Here is an 11,488-nt window from a genome sequence, read left to right as displayed (position 1 = left end):
CAGATTTCTTTGAACAGGTAGGTTGTCCTTACTTCTTCTTTCCTCATTTATTATCATTTTATATCATTATTATTATTTATTTATTTATTGTTTTATTTTTATTATTCTTTTATGACGTTTATTTTATCTCTATAAATATTTTTTCCCCCTTCCCTGCCATTGTTACTTGTTTTGATTCTTATCATTGTATCTTATCTTTGTATTTTTATTCTTATCATTGTATCATTTTGTATCTTTTTAGCCCTGATGAAGCCCTGCAAAGTGGGGCGAAACGTCGGAAAATAAATAGTTGTAAGCTTCTCTTATTTCTCTTTTGACCGCAACCCTGACCATCTTCTTATATATAGTTAGTTTAATGTACTATAAAGTAGTTCATAATTTTTATCTTTTTAGAAGTATTACTTTCTACTTTCTATAATATTCGCCAAAATGTACTATAAAGTAGTTTATAATTTTTATCTTCTTAGAAGTATTACTTTCTACTTTCCATAATATTCGCCAAAATTGATTTTCCGTTTTTTGAAAAAAAAAAAATAATAATAATGATAAGGAGCTGCGAAAGATAATTGAGTGTACATTTTAGGTTTTTCTCGAATAAAAGAAACTTGTGGTAGCACTGAAGGCACCTTCAATACTTCAATATTTTCTTTTTAATGACATTTTCTGTATCCTTTGTTTAGTACAGGTAAAAGCTAAATCATTTTCTCAAAGGAAATAACACGTAAATTTTTTTTTACTTGAAAGAACTCTTAAAATAATTGTTTATAACTTCTGAAACAGACAGCATATTTTATTCCCCCTAACTATAGTTGGCAGGCTCATCAACTATACATAATATTCATTATGTAATCGAAAATTGGGGTAGATAAGTTATATTTTTCTCCTCTTGGCCTTTTGGAATATTACTTGTTATCTGCCCTTCCAAAAAAAAAATAATAATAATAAACAAACATAGTAATATATTCCATCTGTATTTATTAACGGCATAGGTTTAACTTTAAATATTTTTATAAAATCAAGGTGTTTTTTGTTGAAAGGGCATATCTCAATTAACATTAATGACAGCTATCATTTTGAACATTACCTTTACCGTTAATGATGAAAAATAAATATTGTTAAATCCCGATTTTTATTTCAACATATCTGACATTTATGAAGACATTTTTAACTTATAAAGTGTTTTTGTATCAATATTTAAAGGTTTAAACAAAAAAATATAGAAAAAAAATTAAAAGGAAATGTAAATTAAATATTATCCAGAATTGTGGAGAAAGTACTTACAATTAATGTAATTTTCCTCAATTTCTTATTAAAAAATAATAACCTTCTTATTTGGATGATCATATCATCGTCTATGATCGCTCAGTGTTCTATCAAAAATTGAAGGCAAATATTTACAGATGGATATTGGTCAAAGTTGGAAACGAATCTTATACTTATACTAAATTTAGCATGTTAAAAGTTTTACATTTAACACATTATGAATACCCTTATTATTATAATTATCATTTATTTTTAAATAATAATTCATCAAAATTATAATAGAAATAAAATTTATTGGCTTTAAAACCATAAAATTCTTGAGATATGGGTCTTGAATAACGTTACTGAGGTACATATCAAACCAAACCAAAGCACCTGTGCTTATATGTTAACATTGTTTACTTTCTTTATTGATAGTGTTTAATATGTTGTATCAGAAGGCATCATACTATGCGTTCATTCACATTCTCAGTGTTATGAATGCATGAATGGTTAGAGAATGAGAGATAGGCTCACATAAGTAGTTAGGGTAGATAGGAGAGGGTAACCAAAAGATCATCAGTCTTTTGATGTAAAAACGCTGGAGGGAAACGGTCTCTAGATATTTGCCTGAAGAAGAGGTACCTCCTAAGTTTTTTGGTAACTTAAAAATATCATTATTCAATATAATTAATTCATTATCTTATAAGTAAGGGATTTACACTAAAGGAAGACTCAAATATCCAGACCTAGCAGGTGGCAAGTATGAGGAAAAGCAGCCCTCAAATCATGTGGGAGGAAGAATGTCAAAGTAATAACCCCCAAAATATTTGTTAGCAAAGTAGAGACATCCTTGTAGAGCACAGATGGGACTCGAAGGAAGGACATAAGATCGTATATCCTACCAGTAAACATTAGTTTTCAGAGGCATACTAATAGTGAATTTATATAGGCTCTACGAATACGGTTTATTGATAATACATGTAATAATTAGGCATTTAAAGAGTTACATAATATAATAAAATACCTGAGCTTTGTCGAAAGCAACAAATGCTCGGTAAACAAAGAGCGGGTCATCCACATGTCAGTGTTATTCAGAGAGGTAAGTATGGCGGACGTACTAATGGTTTCAGCCATTGCACTGGGATTATATTATTTTTATTACAAAAAAAAAAGAAAATGAAAGGAGATTAAATATAAATAAATAAGATTAAATATAAAACTTATCATAAAAAGTACCAAAAACATCTTTAACCTCCTAACAGCTCTTAGTTGCAACTAAACAAAGAACAAAACTGCATTACAAATTAGGGTTTTTTGAAGATGGTTCTCTTGATCGAAATTTTGGTTCAGGATATGAAGTTTTTTATTTTCAAGAATTACCTATCTATTTGTTTCTAATACCGTTATTATAAACTAACCCTATCTTCTAAAATATCAACCTCACTTCATTTGTACTTCGTGTAAGGTTGCTTGCTATACGATACATCGAATTAAAACTATCGAGATATTTATATGTTATGGAAACATCGATATTTTACTGATAATTTGTAAAACTAGGACGATACAAGTTTACTCGAGATTCCAATAGTTTGTGGCTCTGGTGATTTGTTGGATAGCGATGGATCGAACTGGTTTGTAGAACATTTATTGTACTTATTTTTTATCCAATTTGTTTACAGTGTTACAATTACCGCTTTTGGCAATTAACATATAATTAAATATTTATTATTTTGTTGTGAATGAAATAATTTTTTTTTACTTTGATATAATTGATAGCTGTTTACTATTTAATAGAAGGTCAATTAAAATTAATTTTGGAAATGAGACACTGGCTCACAAAATTTTGTGTCTAAAATTTATTGTTAATGAAATTTTTTTACATTCCAGTTTCTTTAGGGCTGATTTCATTGATTTTTCAGAAGGATTTTTATGAAATTTGAATTATATTTTTAAATATTATTGTGAATACTAAATTATAGTAGTTTACTTCTAGTAGAAGGTAGAACACTCAACCTAGGAGAGGTGTAGCCTCCAGTATTTTGTCTCTTTTGTTTACACTTTTGTCTACCTTCTCTTAACCTTTTCATGTTGTCATTGCCACTTGTTTATGTTACTCACTCTTTTATCTCTCCACCTATATTCAGTTTTTCTCTGGCCTCCTCAAAACGCTAAGACTAAGCATTTCTATTGCCAGTATGTGATGTCCTTTACCTGGACACCTCCTGTATTTCTTTTTTTAAATCATGAGCCAAGACAAGATCTTAGATCTTTTACAAAATCTGAATTCTTCAGCCGACGATGGAAGAGCTTCAATTTACAATTTTAATTTCAATTTCAAAATGTATTGAAATCAATCATACAGATTTTTTCATTGTCACATCCAAGTATATAAAAAACCAAATAGTGTACCTTAAGATAAATGCTCATGGAACACCTCTTAGGAGACAAAAAAGTAGGATACTCCTTCCTGGTTAAATATTGTTAAAATTTTATTTATTTATTTTTTTTTTTTTTATGTTATTTTTCAATTGAATGCCTTATATGTGTAAGAGCCACTTAGAGGTTACAAACATTACTGCATTTGTCCTATAAATTCATTAGTATTCTTTTAATGTTACTCGTTTTTTATTTGTATACTATTGAATTATTTAATAATGTTTTCATTGTTTGCTCATGTCATGTTGACATAGAACCATGAATTTATCACCTTTTGTGGCTGTTTCAGGTGTAACAGGACCTGGTGTTTTAATTAGAGAAGAAATTATCGGTGAAACTGAGTCCTCTTGTAAGTTCTATCTTTTTAATATCAATGTGGACATTTATAAATAAAAATACTCATTTTTTTCTTTTTATATTATTTAGTAGACACAAGTTCCCAATGTAGATGAGTGGTATTTGCATGTGGTAAGCACGCTTCCATCTCCCATGCACTGTTGTGTTGGTATTTTGAGAACTTGTGGAGTGGGGAATAAGGAGTAGTTAGTTAAAAATGTTCATTTTTTTTATTATTTATACATTATTATATGTGGAAGTATTTTCACTTCACAAACATTACTAGATTAACATAAGGAAACATTTATGAAAGGTGATAGAACAAGATATTGTAGTACAGTCCAAAATAGGAGATAATTAAATATTTTTATTTTGTTGTGAATGATATAATTTTTTATTTAGCATTATTACAGCTATTTACTATGTAATGAAGGTCAGTCAAAATTAATTTTGGAAATAAGACACTGGGTCGCAATGCAGTGTCTAACATTTATTGTTAATGAAAGTTTTTGGCATCCCGGTTTATTTTTGGCTGACATTAGTAATTTTTAGAAGGATTTGCAGGAAATTTATATTATATTATTAAGGAATAATGTGGGTATTAAGTCTAAGCAGTTTACTTCTAGTAGAAGGTAGAAAATTTGACCCAGGAGATGTGTAGCCTTCAGCATTTTGCTCATATTGGGAAATAAACGCCAATATTTTCCTAGTATTTCGTTTGTTTTGTTTTTCTACTTTCTGTTAGCTAGCCCTTCATAACTTCATTTATGGGGGGATGATGACACAAAAAGGATTGTATCATTGTATCAAGGCCTGGATTTTTATTCAATAAAAAAACCAAGAATATGCCATGCCATACAATATGGAATAAAAATCTGTAAACTATACACTAAAAAATATATAAAATATACAACAAAACCTCTTCAAATAAAAAAAATAAAGTAAAACAAAAAAATATAAGACGCCTACAAAAGAAAGAAAGAGAAATAGGAAAATGGATTAAAAATTAAACAAAAATGATTTCAATTTTCAATAAGTTTATATACAACTCACTTAGTTTTCCAATTTTCTACTAGCAGCCCTGATGAAGGCTAGAAATTCTGGCAAAAATGTTGGTACTATTAATTAAGTTCTTTCTACTTATTTGTGTTATATTCTGACCGCTCCCACAACCACCTCCTTATAAAAGGTTAAAAACTTAATATGTCTTGCTTTTTTTACTAAAATATAAACAAAAAATAATTGGACTTGAAAAGGATAACAGTGATCAAACAATAAATAAATCAAACACAAATTAATATAAAAGTAATTAAAGTCAGTATAACAAACAAGAAACAGAAAATATATACTGAAACTAGTGACCAGGCCAGAATAACCAACCAAATTTTTTTAAAAATAATTTATGTGAGTGTAAATTGCTTCGTTAAGATTGTCCTTGAGGATGGCCGAAATGTTGGACTTTGGACTTTTAAGGAATTAAAGAGTGTTTTGAGACTTAGGATACAATTTATTTTATTTAAATAATAACCAGCCTCAAGAAAGTGAAAAAATTATTTTTTAAAATATTTTAATTGAAATAGTCCAAATGTGCTAATCTATCCATTTATCATTAAATATGCAAAATAAAACTTGGATAATTGTGTTTGCGCCACTGATATGGTAAGATTTTTATTGGCTTAAAAAAACATGTAAACGAAATAAATAATTGCATAAAAATCTGTACCTTGATCATTACTGTCTATGTTTTTATTTAATTCAATTATGTTTGTATTGTTATTATTTGCTACAATTAGTTTCCTATGTTATCCGAAATGAACAATAGTAAATATAATGCCATTTAGTTGAAGTCAATATTTTATTAAGTGATTTGTCCTTTTGTTTTTCCCATAAATATTGAGTGTTGATCGGTTGCACTTGGCTATTATTTACTCATCATGTCTAACACAAATCTAACATGGATGGGATCAGAGAAAAAAGCTTGTTATGAATATTTAGTGTGCTCCTGGTGACGATGAATTTATATTCATTTTTTTATCATTCTAGGTTTAGTAAACTCTGGTATTTTTATCAAACAAGAAGTAAATGATGAAACCGAGCCTTCTGGTAAGTTTTACCATGTTCTGTTTTACACAATCCTAATAATATGAGATTCAGCTAATTGTTTCTTGTATTATTCTTGTTTAGTTTCTTTCTTTTTTTTTTTTTTTTTTTAGTTTAATTTTACCAAAAAGATTTAACCCTTTGCTGATTATATTAATAATTACTGTTACGTAATCACTAAAATTGGGAATGTTAATATTGAAAAAGAAGTTGTTTGATGTTACAAATGAAGTAACGATTAGGTTTGTTTTCAGTTTCCACTACTGATTCCAAAGAAGAAGGCAAACCAGAAATCAATTATGGTGAGAAACTGTTTTAAATTAAAATAAACTTATTAATTGACAAGAGGTGCATACAATTATGTTATAAGTTAAACAAGTTGATTTTTTACCATATATAGGTTTTCCTATAGGTCCTCTCTCATCTAATCTGACTTATGATTTAATCTGCTAGTGAACTTTCAAATCATTTGTTTTCTAATATACTATAGGAAGTGAAAAGTTTCTGTAAGAAGGTAAAATAAGCATGCACAATGGTTCAACTCTAAGGAACCTTGCCATTACTTTTTTTGTTAATAAAAGACAAGCTATAGCATAAAACTAATGATGAAAATTGGTCTTGAAAAGAATATGTTACGTTGACTCAAAAAGAATATTTTAACTAGGAAAACGGTCCCTAGAAGTGTTAAGAGTTATAAGGATTATATTTGTTTTGAAGGTTTTTAGGTAAAAATTAATGTTAAAATTCAAAAATTTTTAGACTGTATTAATTTCACCAATTTGTATTTACAACATTTAGCCTACTATGCAAGCAATTCTTTAAAGGATAATTATATCTTATATAATGTCTCAAATGTTTTTCGTTAATAATTTTTTAATTAATCCATCGAATTAGTTATTTAAATATATTTCTTTTTTACAAAGTCCATCTTCAATTTGCATCAATTTCATTTCTTAATTATGCTTTATTTATTTTTTTAACGGTAAACAAACTTAATAAGTAAATTATTAAGTACCCATAGAAATTTTCTCTTACTTATTATTTTCCTTTAATATTTACTTTTAGCTCAGAAAGCAGTGTTATAAAACGAATAAAATTAAAATTAAAAAAACATTTTTTACCGCATAAAAACATAGTTCTTTTTTTAATCAACAGTTAAAAATATTGTTGAAGTTAGAAGATGTTCTATGACCGTGTGTAATATCTAAAAGGAAGATGGTCTGGGTGCTGTCAAAGAAAAAACTCAAATAGTAATTAAGTATTTATTATGAGCCAAAACTTGCAGGGCAAAGTGAAGCAAAACATTTTAGCTCACAGTAAATAATTTAATTAATATTTAAAAAATATTATTGTAATAAAAGATGCTTTATTGGAATGCTCTGTTTGCTCTTGATCCTAGATCCAATATTAGCATCAGGGCCAAAAACAAGATAATCATAATGAGATGAAAATTATTAAAAAACATTACAATCAGAAATTAAGAAGGTAATAAACAATGTATAATATTCAAATATTCAGAATTTATGCAACTAGATAACTCCTGACCAAGGTCTGAAATGTTGGCACAAATAAAATTTTAAGAGGTCCCACTTATTTGTGTTTATTATTACTGTACTGACCGCTCTCCTGATCATCTTCTCATGTTTATTATTACTGCACTGACCGCTCTCCTGATCATCTTCTCATGTTTATTATTACTGCACTGACCGCTCTCCTGATCATCTTCTCATGTTTATTATTACTACACTGACCGCTCTCCTGATCATCTCATCTTTACTATTACTTCACTGACTGCTCTCCTGATCATCTCATGTTTACTATTACTGTACTGACCGCTCTCCTGATCATCTTCTCATGTTTATTATTACTGCACCGACCGCTCTCCTGATCATCTTCTCATGTTTATTATTACTGCACTGACAGCTCTCCTGATCATCTTCTCGTGTTTATTATTACTGCACTGACTGCTCTCCTGATCATCTTCTCGTGTTTATTATTACTGCACTGACTGCTCTCCTGATCATCTCATGTTTATTATTACTGCACTGACGGCTCTTCTGATCATCTTCTCATGTTTATTATTACTGCACTGACCGTTCTCCTGATCATCTTCTCATTTAAATCAGTTGGCCAGTTGCCATTGAATAGTTAGTCTGATCTTGTTACCAGATCTTGCCTGCATGAATTGTGTTGTTTCTAAAGATTCCATTTTGATTTTGATAAATATATAATACGGTCCACTGCATTTATAAATACCATTGTGATTATTAACTTAATTAAGGAATGGATCAAAGAGCCAGTACAGACCTGGGCCAGCTAACTTTTGACCAATTTGGATTTGGAAATATCTTTCTCTGACCTATAGAAATGGATCATTTTTTCTTCAGGATCATCATCCAGAATTTTATTTTATATATATATCTATTAATTTTGTATATTTGTTTTCTCTCTTTTCATATTTTGGATTGCTAATTTTATTTTTGCCTAAAAAGTCTTTTATTTTGACTTATATTCATTATTTTATTTTTACTCATTTGTTTTATTTTATCTTTATGTTTTCTATTGTTGGTCTCCCCAAATAAATGTTAATGGCCGAGCCAGTTTGTTTTTTTTTTTATTGAATTATCGAGGAGTATCACTCCTTTCTGTATGTTATAAAATATTTACATTAATCTTAACTAGTCCAATCACAGAGTACGATGAAGAAATTATTAGAGATTACCAATGTGGTTTTAGACAAAATCAGTCAACTATTGATCAAGTTTTTTTTATTACATCAAATATTGCAATTTTGGTGATACAGATATAAGAGGAAATGCATTTGAACAGGTAGTGAGGTTTAAGTATTAAGGCTCCACAGTAATTAGAAAAAATGAAATTGATGAGCAAATTAAATGCGAGATTAAAGGTGGAAAATGCTTGTTATTTTTCAATTTAGAAATTGCTTTGCTCGCGCCTTCTGTCATGAAACTTAAAAAAGCTAAAAATTACAAAATTATTCTCCTTCCTACTGTTCTTTACAGAATGCGTAACGTGGCCTCATACACTTGAGGAAGAACAGTGCCTTTAGGTTTTTGAAAATATAGTATTTTTTAAAATATTCAGGCTGGAAAAGAATGAGTTAACTGTAGAATTTAGAAGGCTGTAAACATTCAATTGAGGGGACTTTAGCCAGTAAATATAATTCAGGTTATAGCATTGCGGCGAATAAGATGAGGACGTAAGATTTAGTAATAAACAGATCCCTAAAATGTTAATATACACTGAACCGATGGGTAAATGTCTGAGTAGACCGAAAAATCGGTGGGTCGATTGCACTAAGACTGATCTGGTAGATTTGGGTTTGGATGGGTGTCATTGGGTAGATATGTGTAGCCAGTGGTATTGGTGGTAACGGCATTGAACTTTTGGCTTTACTAAGCTTTTATTATTACTACGGATATTGGTCCTAGTGAAGAGGAAACAGGAAACCCGTAACTCTTGAAATAATTCTTCCACCTCCCTCCCACCCTCTCTCTAAAAATGTTGGTGGTTCATATAAAACCAATGCTCAGTTAGATTTATCAAATTTCAATTAATTTTGTACTACATTTTCTTAGTATTAGATACAAGAATATGTATTGTCACCTATGTACACAATAAATATTGTAATATTTAAGATTTATTTTTAATAAATAAAAGAAAATTTATTAGCTTTTATTTATTCTATAATATAAAATATAGCTTTGAAGATGACAAGGTTTAAATGAAAAGATTAAGTGTTAGATAGATTTGAGAATTTTATTGCAAATTATTGTAATATTCTCTTTTATGAGTAAATAGTTATATTTTTATATATAAATGGTTTTTAACATGTTTTTATTTTTATGCATCATTTTTTTGTTGTATTGGATCAAAAAAGCAAGTAGACTTCTAGAGACATATTAAAAAAGAAAAATCAAACATTCAAATCTTTAGAACGATGCTTTGATTTTTTTTTTAATAGTAAAAATATTTTTTTGGATAAAATATCACAGTATATGCAACAATATGGATTTTATGCTCATGATAAAAAGTATAATTAAAATCAAACTAATTAAAAATGTACATTTTATCTAATAATGTACATTGAAAATATGTATTCGCTTCATTTAATATTAAATAAAATTTCTAAATAATGTATACTTTATCAGTAATTTGACATAAGAATTTACTTTTAATTAAATAACTACATAGATAAGTACATAATATACTTAATGCTTATATTCTACTTAATATTTATTTTCATTAATAATCTGACATATTCGGAAAAAAAACAGTATTTGGTATGTAATTTTTTATAAAACAAATAAACCACCAATTTAGTTCTATAATTAGTTGATGATGAGTTTTTACTTATATATTTTATATTGCCCTTTTTAAAGGACTGAAAATTGTAGATAGGAAATAAAATCACTGTTGGCAGAGACTTAATAAAATTGTTTCCTAACAGATGTTCCACTGTACTTTATTTTATTTGTAGAAAAAAAAGTTTGGAAAATTTTAATTGTTTTATTAAATAGTAGATAAAAAAAAAAGGTTTTTAATTTAAGTTGTTTAAATGTTATAGTGAAATTTAAACATTTTATGTGTACAATTTAATAAAAAGAACAAACTTTTTTTTTTTTTCTTTTTGTAAATTCCATTAATTTTTTCACTTAATTATTAATATTTATTATTTTAACAATATATGTTTTAAAAAATTAAAATTACACCAATATTATCTTAAATAATAATACTAAAAAAAAAACTTTTCCTCCGTGGAAAAATCTACCAATAAATTGATACAGAAAGTTTTAAAGAAATCTTCAATAGTATCGAACATGCTTCCCTAAGGCTAGTATCACAAATGAGTTTTGGCCATGTTCCCTGTCAAAAACGTATTTTGTCATCTATAGGCATGTAACTTAACTCATTTAGGTGTAACCTAACTCTTGTGGATATAGCCAGGCTTATTTAGATGAGTCCTCAGATACTGCTTAAATGTTTCAACTCGTTTAAGCCTTACCTCATTAATTCTGAGCAATTTCATTGCTATCTTTCTTTTTTTTTTTTTTTTGGTTTGTTTTTCACCGCATTGCTTTTGCCTTATCTGGATTAATTTAAATATATATTAGAATATTATGAGCAATATAAGAAGTATGTAGAGTTGGACAAAAAATAGTTCAGGAAACAATCAGTATTTGACAGCTATCCGGAAGGCCCTGAAATCTCCCCTAGGTGGAACAAGTTTATTTCAGCCAACAATGATTTTAATGAAACCATCTTACTGTCTGATCACTGTTACTGACTGTTGTCAAACCATCTTACTGTCTGATCACTGTTACTGACTGTTGTCAAACCATCTTACTGT

At 28.3% G+C, this 11,488-nt stretch overlaps 1 protein-coding gene across 14 annotated transcripts in view; it reads left to right on the top strand.

Moving 5' to 3' along the window:
• Window positions 1–2,786: 2,786 nt before the first annotated feature.
• Window positions 2,787–11,488, top strand: part of LOC106686190 (zinc finger protein 711) — an 81,311-nt gene continuing 72,609 nt past the window's right edge. For 11 of the 14 annotated variants that reach the window (XM_067046557.1, XM_067046555.1, XM_067046551.1 and 8 more), the window contains exons 1-4: window positions 2,787–2,876; window positions 3,971–4,030; window positions 6,061–6,120; window positions 6,372–6,419. In XM_067046557.1, coding sequence (XP_066902658.1) covers window positions 2,864–2,876; window positions 3,971–4,030; window positions 6,061–6,120; window positions 6,372–6,419 — 181 coding nt within the window. In that variant the 5' untranslated portion in view covers window positions 2,787–2,863. Of the gene's footprint in view, window positions 2,877–3,970; window positions 4,031–4,107; window positions 4,221–6,060; window positions 6,121–6,371; window positions 6,420–11,488 lie in introns of all 14 variants that reach the window. The other 3 variants (XM_067046565.1, XM_067046558.1, XM_067046559.1) reach the window with 3 other exon arrangements.

This window comes from Halyomorpha halys, unplaced genomic scaffold, assembly GCF_000696795.3.
Source record: "Halyomorpha halys isolate HHAL.00 unplaced genomic scaffold, Hhal_1.1 Scaffold796.1, whole genome shotgun sequence".
Classification (NCBI taxonomy): Eukaryota; Metazoa; Arthropoda; class Insecta; order Hemiptera; family Pentatomidae; genus Halyomorpha; species Halyomorpha halys.
This window is presented reverse-complemented; position numbering and strand designations above follow the sequence as displayed.